At 43.6% G+C, this 21600-nt stretch overlaps 1 protein-coding gene across 2 annotated transcripts in view; it reads right to left on the bottom strand.

The window, feature by feature from the left end:
- Positions 1-21600, bottom strand: part of LOC311244458 (6-phosphofructo-2-kinase/fructose-2,6-bisphosphatase 2-like) — a 63034-nt gene that overhangs the window by 22121 nt on the left and 19313 nt on the right. For both annotated transcript variants that reach the window (XM_084333976.1, XM_084333977.1), the window contains exons 9-12: positions 8340-8547; positions 6318-6464; positions 4517-4621; positions 2884-3013 (exon numbers count right to left, since the gene is read on the bottom strand). In XM_084333976.1, the coding sequence (XP_084190102.1) occupies positions 2884-3013; positions 4517-4621; positions 6318-6464; positions 8340-8547 (590 nt within the window). The remainder of the gene's footprint in view (positions 1-2883; positions 3014-4516; positions 4622-6317; positions 6465-8339; positions 8548-21600) is intronic.

The raw sequence follows: 21600 nt of genomic DNA, 5'->3' as shown, positions 1-21600 counted from the left end.
CTTCCAGGTAGGCCCTTTCGTCGTTGGCAGAGATCAGGCCCACCACTACTGTGTCATCAGCAAATTTGATGATGGTGTTGTTGTTCCGCTGTGCTACGCAGTCATGTGTGTACAGGGAGTAGAGGAGGGGGCTCAGAACACAGCCCTGGGGGGCCCCTATGTTGAGCGTGATGGATGAGGAGGTGCAGTTGCCGGCTCTTACCACCTGGGGTCTGCCCGTCAGGAAGTCCAGGACCCACTGGCACAGGTCATAGTTCAAGCCCAGGTCCCTGAGCTTGGCTATGAGTTTGGAGGGGACTATGGTATTGAATGCTGAGCTGTAGTCGATGAACAGCATTCTCACATAGTTCCCCTTCCTCTTGTCCAGATGTGATGCTGCTGTGTGCAGCACATGGGCTATGGCGTCCTCCGTGGACCTGTTGGGGCGATATGCAAATTGCAGAGGGTCCAGGTTGATGGGGAGGGAGGAACAGATGTAGCCCTTCACTAGCTTCTCAAAGCACTTCATGGCTATGGAGGTGAGGGCTACAGGGCGGTAGTCGTTGAGGCAAGCGGGCGTAGATTTTTTGGGTACAGGGATGATGGTGGACTTCTTCAGACAGGTGGGGATGACGGCCTGTTCCAAGGACAGGTTGAAGATGTCAGTGAATACCGGGGCCAGTTGGTCGGCACAGACTTTTAGGACGCGGCCGGGGATGCCGTCCGGTCCTGCTGCCTTCCTGATATCCACTTTTTTAAAGATCCGTCTCACCTCATGCTCTGTTACCCTGAACACTGAGTCTCCATCAGCAGACCCCCCCCCCCCCCATTGCCGTGGTTTGTAGGCTGGTGTTGTTATTCACAGCCTCAAAGCAACAGGCTGGTTCTGTGTTTGTTTGTGTCTGTAGATTGTTGGTGAACAACTAACTTTAGGTTAGTTTAACTTGTCGGTGTCCAGTCCTTTCGATTAGCCCCACCGTTCATTGTAAACAATGATGCATGTAGTTACTGTGTGTTGTTGTAGCCACCGGTTAACACTTTAACTGCCGGAGGTTAAATTCATGACCATGCATGGGTTGCCAGCTCTATTTGTCTATGGAGAAGTTCCCCTTCTTTGCAGGGCTATAACTTTTTAGATTATATTGCTAGATTGCCATTATTAGGGCCCATTCAATGTCCTATATGTAATGTTCAGGGTGAAGCAACGTTAAACTTTTTCATTCACATATTCATACTAAAGTATGGTCTAAAGTATAAGTATGTTTTCATCTCTTTCTGCAGCTTTCTCCAGAACGTGATCTATAGCCCAAAATGCATTATATTGATGATGAAATACAGTTTGATGGCAATCAGCGCGATATAAAAAATTCCAACTGGACATGGTTCTAGAAGTTACTACACGTCATCTGATGTTGACCGGATGGCCGAGGGGGCGTTTATAATTCCGTGGGCAGCGTTATACCATTCATCTAATGTGGGTCATATGTTCATCAGATCAGTTAGTATAGAAGACATGAAAAATAACGCTGAATCTTACCGTATCTTCCTCGCGCCGTTGGGCGATGAGCGTGGAGTATACATTTTCCTATTATGGGATGTTGGAATACCCGGTCCATTTCCAGGTTGTATAATGGTATATACGTCCAAATCATGTTGTTTATCGAGTTATTGGCAACGGATCGCTATGTATTGTGACGAGCTAGAGTGCCGGGACCTATACCGAGTGCCCGGAAGTAATATGGGTGAACAGCACATCGTCCAAGTAACTTCCTGTTTGGCGATTGCGCCGATCGGCCACCAGATGGCGCTCTTGAACCGCTAGAGGGTTCAGTGGGGCTTTTTGGTGGGTCTCAGGCCAGCGGATGGGAAATATGAATCCGATCACAGATTTTTGAAATATTGATATCAAAGACGAGTTACGGCGTCTTCGGCAACTTGAGCATGGCGGGGAAGGACGCCTAAACACGTCTTCCGGCACTTAAAAGTGTTAATTCGCGATTTTTTATTGGTTTGTCATGACAAACCAATTACATAATCCAACATATGTGTAAAGAAACAACATATTCCAGTTAACGGTATATTTTTTTAATGATTCGTTACGGCGAAATCAATACTTCCATTTGTATAAATTGTGTTAAGCGGAGCTTAGTATTCCTGCCTGGCTGAGGAGCTTGTCGCGGCTCATGCGCGCGCTCGGCCAATCAGAGCAACGCGGAAGGGCTTGTTGCTTGCCGAAAGGATACAAGCGACCAGGACACATACCTCGCCGGCTTCCCACCCGCTAACACTGCCAATTGTGTTATTAACATTCACTTTAAACACTTTTTAACACTACACCATATTTTAATAATTTATTACAAAAGGATTTTCACTACATCCCTACCTAATTTTTGCATTTTATACTTTAGTTTGTATATTGTATATTTTGTAGTGTTTGGTCTTTATTCTTTTTACTGCATGAAGCACAATCTCAGGAGGCTCATACAGAACCAAGTATTTCACTGTAATGTACCTTATATGTGACAAATAAAACAAAACTTGAAACTTCTTTTATAGTTTCCTTGGTTTGTGTCTCTTTTCCACATCTCTGGGGGTCTTGTTTGGGACATGCTATATAATTTATATTTATTTATTTATATTTTATAGTGTATCTAATAGTGTATATAGATACTGGACTGTATAGGACTGTGAAGCTCTGTATCTCCCCCCTGTACCCCCCCCCCCCCCCCCCCCCATGCTGCTTTGACACCCGAATTTCCGCAAGGGGATTAATAAAGGATCATCTTATCTTATGCGTTCTAATGTCGAGTTCAATCATTTCATGCATGGAAAATGCAACGACGTACGACCGACGTGATGCGTCTCTCTGTGTCCAACGCTCTGGTGTTTCCTGTCTGCATTCACCTGCACTTTTGTCCAGGAAGTAGGCGAGCAGACAGCGCATCACTGCCTGGTGACAGATGACCAGCACGTTGCCCTGTCTCTCCAGCTCCATGATGACTGGCTCCAGCCGCTGAACCAGGTCCTGGTAGGACTACGGAGAGAGGAGAGGGACACACTGAGCAAGACAGCAAATACATTTTTCTGTGTGTGTGTGTCAGACAAACTCTAACCTTAAAGGTAGAATCTGTAATGTCATCAAACAGTGACCTCTAGGCAAACGATGACAGCATGGTAATGCACTTTGTTTACAGTTTTAGTTTTTTCATCTGATATGTGGATTGGAATTCAGTGGGTAGAGGGGTTGTTACTGCTGGCCACCTCAGGCTCTAACCAAGAGAGGTCTGGAGACATTCACAGTATAATAAGTTACTAAACTCGTCAGACCAGGAGACATTCACAGTATAATAAGTTACTAAACTCGTCAGACCAGGAGACATTCACAGTACAATAAGTTACTAAACTCATCAGACCAAAACAAAAAAGTAAACAAAGTGAGATACCAAGCGGGGCACTTTTGTCTAGAGGTCGCCGTTTGACAGCATTACATATTATACCTATAATTACATTACACTTTACTGGTATAGGCTACAATAAACTCCACTTTGTTGCACATGTAATACCTATATCAGGGGCATTCTATAAACTTTCTGGGGCATTTTCCTGGCCACCCACTTGGGGTCCCTCAAAGACAACATACGCCTTCATCTGAGAAACCTGGGTGTTGTTTTCGACCAGGCCATGAACCTAGACAAACTTGTCAAAACACTCACATGCACCTGTTTTTTTTTTACCATAGAAATATTGCAAAACTCCGCTGCATCATATCTCACTCTGAACTAGAACTGTCCGTGCATGCTTTTATTTCCTCTAGGCTTGAGTACTGCAACTCACTTTTCACCTGTCTCACTAAATCATCCACATACAAACTACAAATGGTCCAAAATGCTGCAGCCAGGCTACTCACAAGGTCAAAAAAATCATGTCACATCACTCCCATTCTGGTATCCCTGCACTGGCTCCCGGTACACTATAGAATTCACTTCAAAGTCCTCACTTTCACTTTCAGAGCACTCCACGGTCAGGCCCCTATCTACATCACTGAACTCATCCATCCCTACATCAACACCCGCTCACTCAGATCTGCCGATCAGCACCTCCTGGTGGTCCCCAGGTCCAGACTTATAACAAGGGGTGATCAAGCCTTCAAGGTGACAGCACCAAGGCTCTGGAACGCTCTCCCCCTGGACCTGCCCCCTCAGAAGATTCTTTTAAGAAACTGCTAAAAACACATGTTCAGACAGGCTTTTGGTCATATATAGGCACCCTTTGTCCTCACTGTTCCTATAGTTTTTAGTTATTGACTGATGATTTTATTTAAATTCTTTTTATTCCATTATTTTATTTGGTTCACTGTTTTTAACTGCCGCCTGTTGTCATTTATTTCTGATTTTTGTTTTTATATGTTAGCTGTAGTGTAAAGCACCCTGTGCATTCGTGCTGTAAAGGGTGCTATATAAATAAAGGTCATTCATTCATTCATTCATTCATTCCTTTCCAAGGTTTCCCATGCCAGCAGGACCCCTGGGTCTGTTACCTCTCCTCCAGGGTAGCGGTAGTGGTACTTGTCTTGGTCCCTCATGGAAAACTCGTCTGGATACGTCTCCTCAATCATCTTATAGGTCATCTCCTCGCACACGCCCTAAGACACAAGATAACAACCAGAATATCAATACGATTTCACTATTGTAGCATAACCATAATGTTATGTCATGGGTTCCAATCCGGCTTACAACCTACGCGTGTAAATGCCAGAAATTGTCAAAAGTTTGGGATCATTTCAAGCTGAAAGAAAAAGGAAAAAGCTCTACAGTGAGTCTGTTGTAAAATGTAACTAGCCGACCACAATAGCACTTGGTCAACGCTTCATCATCTCAGCAGAAAGCATCCAGTCCACAGAGCGGAGCCGACACAAGGTGACATTTAATGTCAATCCATAATGTTATGATTGCTAGTTGAAATGATGGCTAGTAAAGAATGTACGTTAACATTAATTATGGCTACATGTAATGGCTGGTTAAGAACGAAAATCAATATGGTAGCTAGATATTATGTCGAGTTATCCACGTTATCCAAGTTGCTCAAGAAAATAACCATGGAAAATAAAATGCTGCAGTCAAAATTCTAAAAAAGGAAGAGACGGATCTTATTTTGTCTTTTGTATAATTTACTATTGCAAGTTATTTCTTATCTGATTAATTGATGGAATAACAGGTAGAATACTTGATTACTAAAAGAATCAATGGCTGCAGCCCTAGTATAAAGTACTGTGAAGAAGCCCTGTGGTGGTAATCCAATGCGGTACATCGCAAAATATCTTCAAAACACAGCTTAAAACGCTTTGCTGAAGCATTTCAATTAGATATCAGGGAGGCCAATTCTTCAAATGTTAAGAAAGCATTTAAGCATTTTGACTGCACTATTTTTATTCTATTTATTCTATTCTATTTATTCCTATCAAATGTATGTCTGCCTGGGGCACCCAAGTGGCGACCCATGTGACGCGCTGCGTCGCAAAGCGGCCGACCCGGGTTCGATTCCCGGACCCGGCGTCCTTTGCCGAATGTCTTCCCCCCGCTCTGTCTCCCGTTCTTCCTCTCTCTCTCTTTCCCTCTACCGGACTACCCGGTAGTACAAACAAATAAAGAATTAAATAAGAAATCTACAAATTTTTTTTTTGTATGTCTGCCTATTTTTTATGCGCTTCCTGTCAAATTCATGTGTCAGTTCTATGCTAGTAATTTTATCTTACTACCTCTTATGCACTGTGCCACCTAGACTCATTACATCAACACTGATTATTGTAAATGAGGGCCATTTTATTTCATCGATTTATTGTCTAACTATTTTATTGCACTGCACTATTTTACTCCGTCTATTCTATTTGACTCTTTTATCATTCTGTCTATCCTATTTTATTTTACTAACCATTTTATTGCACTGCACTATTTTGCTCCGTCTACTTTATTTATGTTGTGAAGCACTTTGAGCTGCAGTTTCTGTATGAAAGGTGCTATACAAATAAAGTGTATTATGATTATTATTATTATTATTTAACTCTGTCTACTCTATTTTGCTCCATGTACTCTATTTTGCTCTTTTATTACTCTCTATTCTGTAATTGATCAAACCATAAACAAAGAGGCCTATTGGGATGTTAGATCCTAATGTGAAGAACTATGTGATTTAATGTTCCAATTTGATGCTTGTTTTATACTTATTTTATGTCTGCACTTTATGCATTGCCTGTCTTTTGTTGCTGCTGTGAAGCACTTTGAGCTGAAATTCTTGCATGAAAGGTGCTAAATAAAGTGTATTATTATTATTATATTACATACGGCGTCTATCTCGTTGAGGATCTTCCACTGTTCGTAGGGCACTCCCAGCTCCTCCGCCGTCTGGATGGTGCGTCTGAGTTGGCTGGTCCACACCTTCAGGTCCGTCAGCCGGTGCTCCCCCACGAAGCCCTTCAGCGCCGCTGCAAACTGACCCGGGAGGGGGAAGGTAACAGTGAGAACGGGTCTAAGACGAGAGCACACGAAGCAGCGGCTCCCCCTGCTGGTCCCACGGCTTCATAACATGTACCGCTAGCTAGCGACATATGTAGAAGCTGGGTCAAATAATGTACTGTAGGTGTAGGGTTGGGTACCGTTCACATTTGAACCGATACCTGTACAGAGTTCCTGGAATTCGGTATTGGTACCCAACCGGTACCTTCCCCCCCCCCCTCCCTCTTGTCTAGTATATTACACTCTTATACTAAACATGTAAAGGTACCAAAATGTTGTACCGTTAAAGTTAAAGAAATAAATGATAGTTTATGTTTTTGTGCAGAGATGGTCTACCCCATATTGGTTATGAGCACCACTAAGGTCATGGATCAGCTTCATACCGTCTTCTGTCCAATCTACAATGTCTAACCATGCCTGTTCTACTTCATTGCTGGGCTAAGTACTTATATTCTATTCATATATACACTTACTGCATGTATCCATTTGCTCCTCCTATATCCGCCCACTACAAACACTGAAACTCTCTAACCCCTGTCCCAGTCTCCCTGTGAGTGGATGTCTCGTGGTGATGGCCAAGGTGGTGGATATCTCGTGGTGATGGCCAAGGTGGTGCGATCTTCTCTACGTCGCCCTCATACTTCAAATGGATCGAGCAAAATACATACATTCATCCAAATGGAATATGACTGATATTTTGAGCTCCGAGCCTTAACATTTAGCCTTCATCTTATTTTCATACTCGTTCCTCTATGCTTTTTCTTTTGTTGTTGTTGTTCTTAGCTTTATTCTATTTAAATCTTTCAAAATGTTATTACACATATATCTACATACATACCAACTATTCACCTGTTTATTCTCCACCCATCGATCATCCATAGCAACACTATATCATCACCGACAACCAAGTTGGGGGATCCCCCCTTTGAACGGCCCTTCTAAGATTTCTCTTCTCCACATGGCCTGTGGTGCTTTTTTCCTATTGCTGGGGTTTTTAGTGAGTTTTTCCTTACCTTCGCTGGGGTATGTCTGGGAGTGATATTTGTATTTTATGGTGGTTTTTGTTCTTGATTTATTGTGATGTTTCTTCTTGACTTGTCAAGCCCATGTTCCTTCGTTGTCAAGGAATGTTTGAGATTGTATGTGATGAATGTATTATCTTGATACTAAATAATAAAGTTTGTTAAAAAAAAAAAAAAAAATTTACAAAGTACTCTAACCCGATGTGTATGAATGAACAATGCTAAACTCACCGATTCATATTATAAAAATGGTAAATGCCGTATTTATATAGCGCTTTTATCCAAAGTGTTTTACAATTTGTTCCTCACATTTTACCCATTCACTCACACATTCACACACCGACGACGGAGGCAACGATGCAAGGTGCCAACCTGTTCATCAGGAGCAATTAGGGGTTAAGTGTCTTGCTCAAGGACACTTCGACACGCTGCCCAGGGAGGAGCGGGAATCGAACCGGGAACCTCCAGATTACCAGACGACTGCTCTACCTCCTGATCCACTGGGATGTATATACCAGGAGATATACTCGATGGGAATCATTTGTATTATCTTAACCCTTTCACTACCACACTACAGACGGTTAACCCTTTCACTACCACACTACAGAAGGTCAATCCTTTCACTACCACACTACAGACGGTTAACCCTTTCACTACCACACTACAGAAGGTCAATCCTTTCACTACCACACTACATACGGTTAACCCTTTCACTACCGGTTAACCGTCTGTAGTGTGGTAATGAAAGGGTTGACCTTCTGTAGTGTGGTAGTGAAAGGGTTAAGGGTATTATTGTTAATTACAAACGAAAAGGCCAACTGTGCCTCACCTCCTTCCCCCTGACTGACAGCTCTGCGTCGCCCCCGATGCGGCCCTCTGTGTTGTGGTGGCTCTCTCCGTGGCGACACAGGTAGATGGAGTGCGAGTGCACGTGGATGTTCATGAGGTAGTACACGATCTTGCTCTGGATGTAGTCCTGCACCCGGTTCACCAGGAAGCGGCGGCCCACGTTGATGACCTTGATGAAGGACAGGTCCCTGTCGGGGTCAAATGTCAAATTGGGACAGCTGGGACCACAGAAAGGACACAGGATAAACTTAATTGACCCATCTCGAGCTCTGCCCTCTTTTCTTGATCCTTTGGTCTGTTGCTTTTCCTCAGAGGGGGGGGGGGGGGGGGGGGGCATCGAGAAGACATGGTAGAGCTTGAGAGAGGTCAGTTGGAGGTCAGTGGTAGGTCTTTTCAGACTTGGGAACCAGCAACAACACTTAAGGTGCTATAGATAACATTCAGCCACTAGATGTCGCACTAGAGCACCAGCATGTCAGAGAAAAAACAATGGTGTGCTACTGTGCTTACATAGCATACATCATGGTAATTATCATACGCTATACCAGCGAACTAAGTTCAGATCAAACTGTTAAACTAGGCATCGCAGATTAAATATGAATCATGATCTGTGACATATTTTAGGTTCAACTTTTGGTTGAAAGGGAGAAAGTTGACGAGCGAGCAAGCTGCCATTTTCTTTTTTAACAGGGACCTCTCAACTAGCAGTGTGTTTATCCAATCAGATGCATTCCAGATGGGGAAATGGGAATTAGGGAGGGGATACATGCACGCAACATGCACATAACATTAATTTCAGGCCTGTCCAAAAAATTATCAATACATTTTTTGGGGGGAAAGCAATATTTTTATTGTGAAGTCATTCTTTTTTTAATGATTCGTCTACATAAATGTTATCTATAGCACCTTTGACACCAGTATACAGCAAGACTAATATTAGAAAACCACTGTGTTCATGTTGGCTACCAAGTTCGCAACAGCAGCTTGGAAGCGAGGGGTTTGAGTTTCAAAACATTGAAAAGCACCGTTAAGAGTTGTGAGACTTCTGCAGTGTGGTAGTGAGGGGGTTAACCTTCTGTAGTGTGGTAGTGAGGGGGTTAACCTTCTGTAGTGTGGTAGTGAAGGGGTTACCCTTATGTAGTGTGGTAGTGAAAAGGGTTAACCTTCTGTAGTGTGGTAGAGAAAGGGTTAAAAAGGTTAAAGCTGTGCTTGATCATGTTGAGGATTTACTGTCGTAATAGGATAGTTTTTAGGGTCATGACCCAAAAAGGATTGAGAACCACTATACAAAGTTATGATTCAAAGAGACTGACATCCCCCCCTCACATGCAATGGGACTTCAGTGCATGTTGTGTCAGTAGATGACAGTGATTCACTTCATATCGGCTGTGAGGGGCTACAGTATGTAGTGCAGACAGTGAAGATGTTAAACATCTGCTTGTCCTCAGTCTACTGGACCAGGTCCCAAGGAACGTGATTTGGACGCCTCTTGTAAAAAAATATATTTCAAGGAAACACGTTATGTTTGTTCAAGACCAAGTCATTTCAGATTTATTTTTATACAGTATCTAAAGCCATTTTAAATGATATAATAAAATCAGAACCCTAGACATTTTTACTTGTTTCAAGGCATCTTGCCAAGCCAGATTTTCTTACTTGTAGGAGTTCGCTCTCCTGATTGGATAAAGTGTATTTTGTGTTTACTGCAGAGCAGAGGGACTGGGAGACCCATGTTACTGACCAAACACTGGTATAAATCACCATGAATATATTACCACTGTGCTGGCGTTAGAATGTTGTAGAAAGTTTCAACTGCCATTAATCAAACGGAAACTGTGTCAACGTGACCTACTCTGCGGACAACAACGTTACGTTTGATTTAACATACCCGTTAAACATAAACGAGTGGCTAGATAAAGAGGACGGGCCTACCGGTATTCAGAAAAACAGCATTGCCAGGGCGGTTAGGTGGCCGAGCGGAGATTGCGTTCGTCACCAGCCCCGGAGCTGAGCTGGATTTGCCTGTTCGAATCCAGCTCACAGCTCCGGGGTTGTCACCAGCTTGGCTGGCCGTCTGCACTGATACAATTGGCTGTATTGGAGGGTGGGAGAAGCTGGCGGGGTGGGTCCGGGTCGTTGTAAACAGCGACTCCTACGGTTCGGTCGGGGCGCCTGCTAAGCGCGGATTGGACGTGAGGGGGATAGTGTGATCCTCCCACACGCTACGCCCTCTCAGGGAGGATCCGCACTGCCAGGTGAAAAGAAGCGGTGATTGGCTGGACGTGTGTCGGAGGAAGCACGTGGTAGCCTCCACTCTCCCAGATGATCTGACTGTGGGGGGTAAGTGCGCAGCGACCAGGAAGGGACTGGGAATTGGCATACGACCAACATTGGGATGGGAGAAAATCGGAGGAAAAATGGAGGGGGAAAAAGACCAATAAAAAAAAAAAAAAAAAAACAGCATTGCCAATCCAACGAAAGACGAGCTGGACGCACTGGAGAAAAGCTGCAATGAAGTCAACACCACCAAGTCGACGGCCTGCAGGGCACTGGACTGGCCCAACTCCCGGAACTGTCCAAGGTGCTGATCCCCCAAGGTAGGTGCTGAGGACTCTCTCAGATTTTCGCTTGCATTAGACTTAGGGGCGGACGGGATAAACGGTATGAATTTGCCCTACGGTATGGATTTTGACTATACCTTGTGACCGGTAGACTAGACTAGAGCAGCTATAGTCACAGCAGTAGCAATGACGTTAACGTTACTCGACGATTCACTCAACGTTTGCAGTGGTCGTTGCATAGTGTTTAATTGTACCGAGTTTCTCTCCACTTGCTCACGGACCTTGCCATATAGTTTTGGCATTTCAATTTGGCTAAGAAGGCCGAGAGGAGAAAACATTTTCTATGCCAAGTTCACTGAAATCGATATAAAAGACCCTAGAATTGTCTGTATTCATAATTCATCCTATATTTTTCCCGACGCAAACTGCTTTATAAAGGTAATAATACACTCGGAAGCCTGTGGGATGTCATGAATGGATGCCTGCGGGCGCATCACAGCCGTGGCAATATTCATGACATACCACGGCTTGTCGTGTTTTATTGTTCCTCACATTCACCCACCAATGGTGGAAGCAACCACGCACGGTGCCAACCTGCACATCAGGAACAATTAGGGCGGGGGTTAAGTGTCTTGCTCAAGGACACATCCGACACTCTGCCCGGGAATCGAACCGGGAGCCTTTCGGGCTACCAGACGACCGCTCTACTTCCTGAGCCACTGTTGCCCTGTGTGTAATAAAAACGAACCCTGTTTAGGGTAAGGGGTATATGGGTAGGGAGGAGGATACAAAACCCTGTTTAGGGTAAGGGGTATATGGGTAGGGAGGAGGATACAAAACCCTGTTTAGGGTGAGGGGTGTAGGGGTAGGGAGTATGTTACAGACTGGGTTTAGGGTGACTGAGGGGTATAGGGGTAGGGAGTATGTTACAGACCCTGTTTAGGGTGAGGGGTAAAGGGGTAGGGAGTACTGTAGGATACAGACCCTGTTTAGGGTGAGGGGTAGGGAGTAGGATACATTACAGAGCCTAGGGGTAGGGAGTAGGATACAGACTGGGTTTAGGGTGAGGGGTAGGAAGTAGGATACAGACCCTGTTTAGGGTGAGGGATGTAGGGGTAGGGAGTAGGACACAGACCGGGTTTAGGGTAAGGGGTGTGGGTGCAGGAGGAAATGGTTCAAATGAGAGCTCCAGGTATTCACACTGCTGATGCTACAACTCAACTTGTAGATCGAGAGGCAGCGAGAGCCAGCATATCACCAGGATTATCAAGTGGGCACCCCCATTCAATGGTGTTTACATAAACAAGGTTATGACTTTAATCAGTTTTCCCTGTAATGAACCACTGTGATTCTGGTTATTATAGAAATATATCAGACCTCTTTCCAAAATAGTTTGTTCACAGGAAATTAACTCAGTAGTAGACAAAAGAAAAAAGGCTGTCGCCACCTACTGGAAAAATGTGTGAAGTACTTTTTTGAAGTTCTTGCCATCACAACTCAACAATTCTACAGGGAGTTTTGAGAGGAGTTTGCAGGTATTTTGAGAGGAGTTTGTAGAGGTTTTGAGATAAGTTTGTAGAGGTTTTGAGATAAGTTTGTAGAAGTTTTGAGAAGAGTTTGTACAGGTTTTGAGGAGAGTTTGTAGGGGTTTTGAGAGGAGTGTGTACATGTTTTGAGTCCATGTGCATTCCAAAGTATAAACACAAGTATATTTTATTAAAGTATACCGTGTATACTTTTTATGTATTCAGAAAGTAAGTTGTGTTAAATTTAAACCTTAATTTGTAGTTAGTGTGTTAATAGTTGTACTTAAGATGTGCTTAAATATATTGAAATTATACTTTTGATGTATTTGTAGTTATATTTGCTTATCAAAATAGTATACTAAACACAAAATCACATAAGTAGCACTGAAAATACATTGTATTAGGCTCAGGGAACAGCCGCACCGTTAGCCTAGCTTAGAGTCATTCACTATTTTTTGCCAAACCACTGCTGCCTGGGCGCAGTGATTTCATCACCTCAAAAGCCCTGTTGATTTTTGAAAAACTGGGCTTTTGAGGTGATTAAATCACTGCGCCCAGGCAGCAGTGGTTTGGCAAAAAAAGAGTTCAGAGTATATATCTGCTTAGAAAACTAAAATGTCTAATTTAAAAAGAAATTTTAAATTCTCCACATGGTAAATACACGGGTCACAACATGTTCACAGGAACGTTTTGGAGTTGTATTTGGAGTGTATTTCGTGACTGTTGGGAACTAGGCTACACTGGCACACCTACTTCCAGTGAATGGCGCTAAGATAGGCTAACGGTGCGGCTGTTCCCTAAGCCTAATGCATGCACAGAGAAGAAAGTGGTATGTATCTGCTTGTCTAACTCCAGGGTAGATGGCAAATACCATACTTTTCGCACTATAAGCCGCAGCAGCTAAATTGAATGATGTGTACATATATAAGCCGCACTGGACTATAAGCCGCAGGTGTTTTAATGTTTAATTACCATAATTAGCATTGGGATACAATACTGTCGGACAAATAACAAGAATTAACTCATTTACAAGTTGTATTAAGTTTAGCAAATAAGGGAACAGATAAATAACATTTCAATGCAGTCAAAAAAGCAATATTTAGATTTTTACATTTTCGGGTTTGGTCACGTCGAGTCACATATAAGCCGCACCGTTATATAAGCCGCAGGGTCGAAAAATGGGGGGAAAAGCCGCGGCTTATAGTCCGAAAAGTACGGGTAAGCTAATTTCCAAAAAAGTTGGCGTGTTCCTTTAATAACTTTTAGCTCCCGAGTCATTCTCAGCCCGATGGGGGTTAATAATCCCTCAGACTGTAGAATCACAATCACTTTATAACAAAGATAACAAAAATAATTTGTCTTGATAACATGGTACCGTTGTTGTGTCGTTGTTGCTCCATAGCTTCTAAGGCAGTGTTTCTCAACTGGTCGGTCGCAACCCAAAAGTGGGTCGCGGGGCCATTTTGAGTGGGTTGCGGATGTGTGTGTAAAAAATATATATATTTTTTTTTAATAATTTTTTTGCACTACCTATCTTTGTGAAAGTGGCTTCTCAGCTCTGGTCCAGCTGAAGACAAAGCGGAGGAACAGATTGGACATTGAGCATGACCTCAGAGTTGCTTTGTCTACCATCACCCCAGACTTTAAGACTCAAACAAGAGCAAACAACATCCCCAGTTAAGTTCAAGTTCAAGTTCTTTAATAGTTGTCATACAGAAGTACAGAATACTTTCATACAAAATGCTTCTTACTGTTACGCTCCAGAGACTGTGCTAGACAAGATAGTATCAAATAACATAATAACATAATATAGCATGAATTTAGAAGAAGAAAATGAGGTCACAGTGTTCGGTATAGACATATGTACAATGTTCTGAGTTACCATATAATATACAATACACAATACTATGCAGTGTACTAATGTACAGTACTATCTAGTGCAAAGCAGAAATGGGATGAGGTACAATTTTAGGTACAATTTACAGTAAGGTGTACGAGTTGTAGTGCAATCCTTCATCCATAAATATAAAGTGTGGGGAGTGGGTGCTACAGTGTGTTTGTTTAAAGTGGGTGTGTGCTATAAAGTGTGTGGAGTGGGTGCTACAGTGTGTTTGTTTAAAGTGAGTGTGTGCGTGTGGATGTGTGTGCTATGTGCGTTTGGTGGTTGTTGTTGTGTAGTGTTCATTCATTGTTCGTTTAGCAGCCTGATGGCCTGGGGATAGAAGCTACTTCTGAGTCTTTCTGTGCTCGCCTTGAGACTCCTGTATCGCTTGCCTGACCGCAGCAGTTCGAAGAGGCAGTTGTTCGGGTGACTGGAGTCTTTAATGATTCTCTTAGCCTTGCCCTTGCAACGCTTGTAGTAAATGTTCTGGAGGGTGGGGAGCCCCCCTCCAATTGTGCGTTCGGCTGAACGTGTCACTCTTTGTAGTCTGCTTTGGTCTTTTGCAGTGCTATTCCCAAACCAGGAGGTGATGTTGCCGGTCAAGATGCTCTCTATTGTACATGAGTAGAAGTTCTTAAGGATCTTCTGGCTGACTTGGAACTTCCTTAGGCGCCTGAGGAAGTAGAGGCGTTGTCATGCCTTCTTCACCACACTGTTAATGTGTGTGGTCCATGTCAAGTCCTCGGATATGTAGGCTCCGAGGTACTTGAAGCTGTTGACTCTCTCAACCGGTGCCCCGTCGATGCTGAGGGGGCTGTAGTCCTTGACCCCCGACCTCCTGAAGTCCACAATCATCTCCTTTGTTTTGCTGACGTTCAGGGAGAGGCTGTTTTCCTGGCACCATCCCGCCAGGACCTTGACCTCTTCCAGGTAGGCCCTCTCGTCGTTGGCAGAGATCAGGCCCACCACCACTGTGTCGTCAGCAAATTTGACGATTGTATTGCTACTCCGCTGAGCCACACAGTCGTGTGTGTACAGGGAGTAGAGGAGGGGACTCAGAACACAGCCCTGGGGGGCCCCTATGTTGAGGGTGATGGATGAGGAGGTGCAGTTGCCTGCTCTCACCACCTGGGGTCTGCCAGTCAGGAAGTCCAAGACCCACTGGCAGAGGTCATAGCCCAAGCCCAGGTCCCTGAGCTTGGCTATGAGTATGGAGGGGACTATGGTATTGAATGCCGAGCTGTAGTCGATGAATAGCATTCTCACATAGTTCCCCTGCCTCTTGTCCAGGTGTGATGCTGCTGTGTGCAGCACATGGGATATGGCGTCCTCCGTGGACCTGTTGGGGCGGTATGCAAATTGCAGGGGGTCCATGTTGATGGGGAGGGAGGAGCAGATGTAGCCCTTTACTAGCTTCTCAAAGCACTTCATGGCTATGGAGGTGAGAGCTACAGGGCGGTAGTCGTTGAGGCAAGCAGGCTTGGATTTTTTGGGTACAGGGATAATAGTGGACTTCTTCAGGCAGGTGGGGATGACAGCCTGTTCTAAGGACAGGTTAAATATGTCAGTGAATACTGGGGCCAGTTGGTCGGCACAGACTTTTAGGACGCGGCCGGGGATGCCGTCCGGACCTGCTGCCTTCCTGATATTCACTTTTTTAAAGGTCCGCCTCACCTCATGCTCTGTTACCCTGAACACTGCGCCTCCATCAGCAGCCGACCCCCCCCCCCCCATTGCCGAGGCTTGTGAGCTGGTGTTGTTATTACCAGCATCAAACCTCGCATAGAAGGTATTGAGGTCGTTTGCTAAGGAGATGTCACTGTTCAGTTTGAGGGAGGCGCCTTTGTAGTCTGTCATCGTTTTGAGCCCCTGCCACATAGCTCTAGAGTCAGCTTGTTCAAACTGGAGTTCAATTTTATCCCTGTAGCGCCGTTTGGCCTCTGACACTGTCCTCCTTACGTTGTGTCGCGCCACCTTGTGGTCATTCATGTTGCCTGCCACTAGGCCGTCATTGTATGCTTTGGTGCGCTCTCTCAGAGCTTCACGGACGGATTTGTCTACCCAGGGTTTTTGATTTGGGTAAACTTTCATTTTGGTAGTGGGGATTGTTTCTTTCACCCTAGTACAGACATAGTCCAGCACTGTCTCCGTGTAGGCATTAATGTTATCTGTGTCGCGGAACACAATCCAGTCTGTGTGGTGAAACACTGACCGGATCGTCTCTTCTGACGTCAGATCCCATTTCTGCACCTCTCGCGAGACTACGGGAGTACTTTTAATTCTCTGTCTGTACTTTGGTGAAAGGAAAATGGATGCGTGATCTGACTTGCCAAAGCCACTATCAGAATGAGCCTTGTAGCCACCTTTAAATTGCGTGTAACAGTGATCTAGGATGTTACCGCCTCTGGTGTTGCAAGTCACATGCTGATAGAAGTCAGGCAATACCTTTCTCAGATTGGCGCTATTGAAATCTCCCAGTACTAAAATGGCGGCGTTAACGTTAGCCACTTGTATTCTATTTACCTCGTCGTGTAGTCTGGAGAGCGCAACCTTGTTGCTGGCTTGCGGTGGAATATACACTCCGACCAGGACGATCGCCGTTAACTCCCTCGGGAGGAAGAAAGGACGACACTTGATGGTTATATATTCCAGTTCTGGGGAGCAGTGGTTGGATAATTCCTTCACGTTCGTTGGATCACTCCAATTTTTGTTAAACATGAAGGCAATACCTCCTCCACGTTGTTTACCGGACTCTGATGATGTCCGATCCTTTCGATGGATAAAGAAGTGATCCGCTGGTTGAATTGCGTGATCTGGAACCTCCGGTGTGAGCCATGTTTCGGTGAAGCAAAGGACATTGCAGTCCCTAACGTCTCTTTGATATTGAATCCTTGCTCGGATGTCATCCAGTTTATTGTCTATTGATTGTACATTGGCTAGCAATTATCCCATTAGTTCCCTGGGATGTTAAGCTAAGAAGTCTGCTAAGAAGGATATATTATTTATTATTATTACTTTTTAAACTTTTTTTTTTAAACAACAGATGTATGTTTATTTTGCAGCAATTCTTTGTCGTTGCCGCCATCTTTAGTGTTACATCCCCTCACACTCCAGTTCTCAGGCTGCAGCTGGTTTAAAAGCTAAAGTAAACAGGCTTCTCTGCTGGCTGTGGCACCAGGGGAGTTGAACAGTTCTGGCTCTGCCAGTTTCTTTTCCATCTTTTGGCGCTTTTTTGGTGGACAAACCACCGCACATGTGCACCGTGACTGGAGTCTAGCTCTGCTAGCACACATAGCCTACTGTGTACGACAGTTTCAAACTGTATTTTAAATTAGAAAGCAAACAAAATAAATGGACAAGAGAAAAATAAATCTCAATTTGGTCAGTATTGTCATTTGGACAAGCAAAGCCATTACTTTAAGTTGCAGGCAAGAAAGACAAGTCTGTCCACTGTCTCTGGTTTTAAAACTGCCCTGTTGCAGGTCACACAAAAAAACAAAAAAACAAAAAAAAAAAAGGAAAAAATTCCCATAATTTTTTCCCTCAGATATTGATTATTAAAATATATCGCGATAATTATCGTTATCGTTATAGCGCCCAGCCCTACTTTATATGTATGTACCTTATATGTGCCATAGTCATCCCTGTGCCGAAGAAATCTAACGCTGCTTGTCTGAATGATTACAGGCCCGTCGCTCTGCCCTCGTCATTATGAAGGTGTTCGAGCGGCTTGTCTGCCATCATTTATCTAGTATTGTTAAGCTAGACATCAGTTTGCTTATCAGCCTAACAGGTCTGTAGAGCAGGGTTTCCGTTAGAAAAGATTGTTGCCGGTCTCCGTGACCTGCAAGATTTCAATCTACCGGACAAATGAGATTAATTCCGGTCATAGTTTATTGAGCTTTAAAACAATTGATATAGGCTATATAAAGAATGTCATCCTCAAGGCATGTAGATTTATAATATTATTACTTAAAACGAGGCTACTTTTGCGTATAGTCATTAATATATTCCAAATAAAATAAGTCCCTCGATACTCCGTGCTGCTGCTGACTTGAAATAAAATAGACCGCGTATGTGGGCAGTCGGTCCGACACTAAACAGCAGTCTGTTATAATCACATTTTTATGAGCTAACGAATTCCGTTATATTGGACATTTGTATTAATTATATCAAGCGAAGAACTGAGAAATTTTGCAGAGAGAGACGGCAACATTATCGTGGGTTTGCGTGATGTATATCTCCACCTCCCAACGACTTGGTGCTGGTCATAATGTCCGGTGAAAACAACTCCCTCCAAGCACAACTTGACCACCCGAACCGTACCAAAACAGGCCAAAATTAAATAGCCCATGCGACGAACGATTCATTACATTCGTTTCATCGTTGCTCCACCAAGCAGCCGGTCCAACAATGAAAGCTGTTATCAGCGCGAGCCGGCCGCAGTTAGTTTGCAAGAAGCATCCAGCTGCAGACCCGCAGAGCAGCTTTCCAGGTATGGGGACCGCACTGTGCCAGCAAAGCTGGTGGGTTCTGTGGGTCTGCAGCTGCATGCCTTCCGCAAATCCAGCAGCAAGCTCTCGCTGAGCGAAGCAACGACAACAAACGCAATGATTGTTTCGTTCATCGCATAGGCCACCCAACTCCAGCCCATCCAAATACAATTCAAATAATCAAACTGTGCCCAGAGGGAACTATTTTCACCGGACACTATGACCGGAGAGATTAAATATGTCGGACTTCAACAGATTTTGCCGGTCAAATACCGGTAATTACCGGCTAACGGAAGCGCTGCTGTAGAGGATGCTGTATCTATGTGTTTACTCACCATCCTGCAGCACCTGGAGGCCTCCGCATCTTATTTAAGAATTTTGTTGAACGATTTCAGTTCAGCGTTTAACACGATTGTGCCTTTTAAATTAAAAAACTTAAAATTGCTAGGAATCGATCAGTCTCTGTGCTATTTGAGTCTATATTTTCTCTCAGATAGAGAACAAGTGGTTAAAATAGGTAATATGTTCTCTAGATCTAGGACCTTGAACACTGGGGCCCCCCAGGCCAGGGCTCTGTTCTCTCTCCTCTGTTCTACTGTCTATATACACTAATGACTGTGCCTCCCACTCTGATTCTGTTAGATTCTTTAAATATGCGGATGACACAACAGTAGTAGGATTCATTAAGAACGGGGATGAATCGGTCTATAGAGCTGAAGTTGTCAAGTTGATAGCTTTGTTGAATGGTGCAAGAAGAAGATTGACCTGCTCTTAAACATCTCTAAGACGAAGGAAATGATAGTTGACTTCCGGCGCGGGGAGGCAGTTCACCCTCGTCTGTTCATAAATGTTTGTGAAATACTTCTTCTACTTCAGGGAATGCATTGTATGTATTCTTGTATGTTTTTTATACTGTATGTCTTTTTCCACAGTTTTATGCTGAAATGAGCATTGCACAGAGACAAATCCCAATCAACCATGTGTTGAAATGGCAATAAAGTGTCTGTCTGTCTGTCTATCTACCGGTAAATAAAACAAAATAGTGTAGATTGAACTGGTCTTACACAATGCGTCATTCCCAGGAGCTGCCACTGGGGGCAGAGTGGTGAGTGAGTGCAGTCCGTTCTCACTATGTAAATAAAGTACTAATCGTCCACAGTAAAAATGCATGTTATGTTATAAGCATGAGTAATATTTACGTATTGTATCGGCAATGTACAATGTGTAGAAAGTGTACACATATTGCATAATATGCAAACAATGTAAACCGTTTTCAGAAAATGTCATATCACAGCGCGCGTTGATCACGGTTGTCATTAATTGACTACTTAATTAGTACATGACAAAAAACTAAATATGTCGCACCAAAAATGACCAAATCAAATTCCTTGTATATGTAAACTACTTGGCAATAAAGACCTTTCTGATTCTTATGATTCTGAGGAATACGCAAGTCCATTACATTATTTGATGTGGCCTATTCCTATTTGATTTTTTTTTTACTTATAATTGTACTATATTCTATTGTGCTATATTTTATTTAGTTTATATCCCATATAATTTTATTCAACCTTATTTACAGTTGTACAGCCCTGGCCTATATTTTATTTCATAATTATATTATTCTATTGTGCTTAACTTGGCTCATATTTCATTTTATTTTACTCCACCTCTTTATTGTATTATCCATCTGTTAATGTCTGTTCGCTAATGTCGCACCGCTAACCCCCAGGGCTGTGTTCTCTCTCCTATGCTCTACTGTCTATACACTAATGACTGTGCCTCCCACTCTGATTCTGTCCGACTTTTTAAATATGCGGATGACACAACAGTAGTGGGACTAATTAAGAACAGGGATGAATCGGCCTATAGAGCTGAAGTCGATAGCTTTGCTGTATGGTGCAAGGAGAACGACCTGCTTTTAAACATCTCTAAGACAAAGGAAATTATAGTTGACTTCCGGCGCGGGGAGGCAGTCCACCCTCCTCTGTACATAAACGGCCAGCAGGTGGAGAGGGTAGACAGTTTCAAATTCCTCGGCATCACAATATGTGATAATTTAAAATGGGAAGTTAACACCAGCCTCATAATTAGCAAAGCCCACCAGAGGCTCCACTCCCTGCGCCAGCTTAAAAAGTTTGGTGTGTCCAGGGAGGCGATGCTCAGTTTTTATAGAGCCACTGTGGAGAGTGTCCTTACTTTCTCAATGACTGTGTGGTACGGAAACACCACCGTCCATGATAGGGGACATTTAGAGCGAACTGTACGCACAGCGTCAAAAATCATCGGCTGTGAGCTCCCCTCTGTGGCCTCCATTTATGCCACACAAATCCGGCGGAAAGGGGAAAAGGTGATCAGGGACCCTTCTCACCCTGCTTACGACCTCTTTAACCCCCTTCCCTCTGGCAGAAGACTCCAAAGTCTCAGGTGCAGGACATCCCGTTTTAAAAACAGTACATATCCCGAGGCTGTCCGTCACCTGAACTCAAGTACAAATGTACAGGCACTTTGCACAACAAGGGCTAGCACCAGCCAACATGCACTTTAAGGCAATATGCACTTTAAAACTGGAACACTGAGCAATTTATTTTAGGTACTGTAGCATTCTTTCTTTTTACTTGTTTGTGTAAAACTCTTTATTGTGGGGATTGTATTCTTGTGTTTTTATATTGTATTCTTGTGTTTTTATATTGTATGTTTTTAACATTGTCTGTACTGTATGTGGCACCAAGACAAATCCCAATCAACAGTGTTGAAATGGCAATAAAGTTTCTATCTA

Source organism: Notolepis coatsorum (assembly GCF_963971535.1).
Source record: "Notolepis coatsorum genome assembly, chromosome: 17".
Classification (NCBI taxonomy): Eukaryota; Metazoa; Chordata; class Actinopteri; order Aulopiformes; family Paralepididae; genus Notolepis; species Notolepis coatsorum.
Note: the sequence above shows the minus strand (reverse complement) of the source record. Positions and strands in the feature narration are given on the sequence as shown.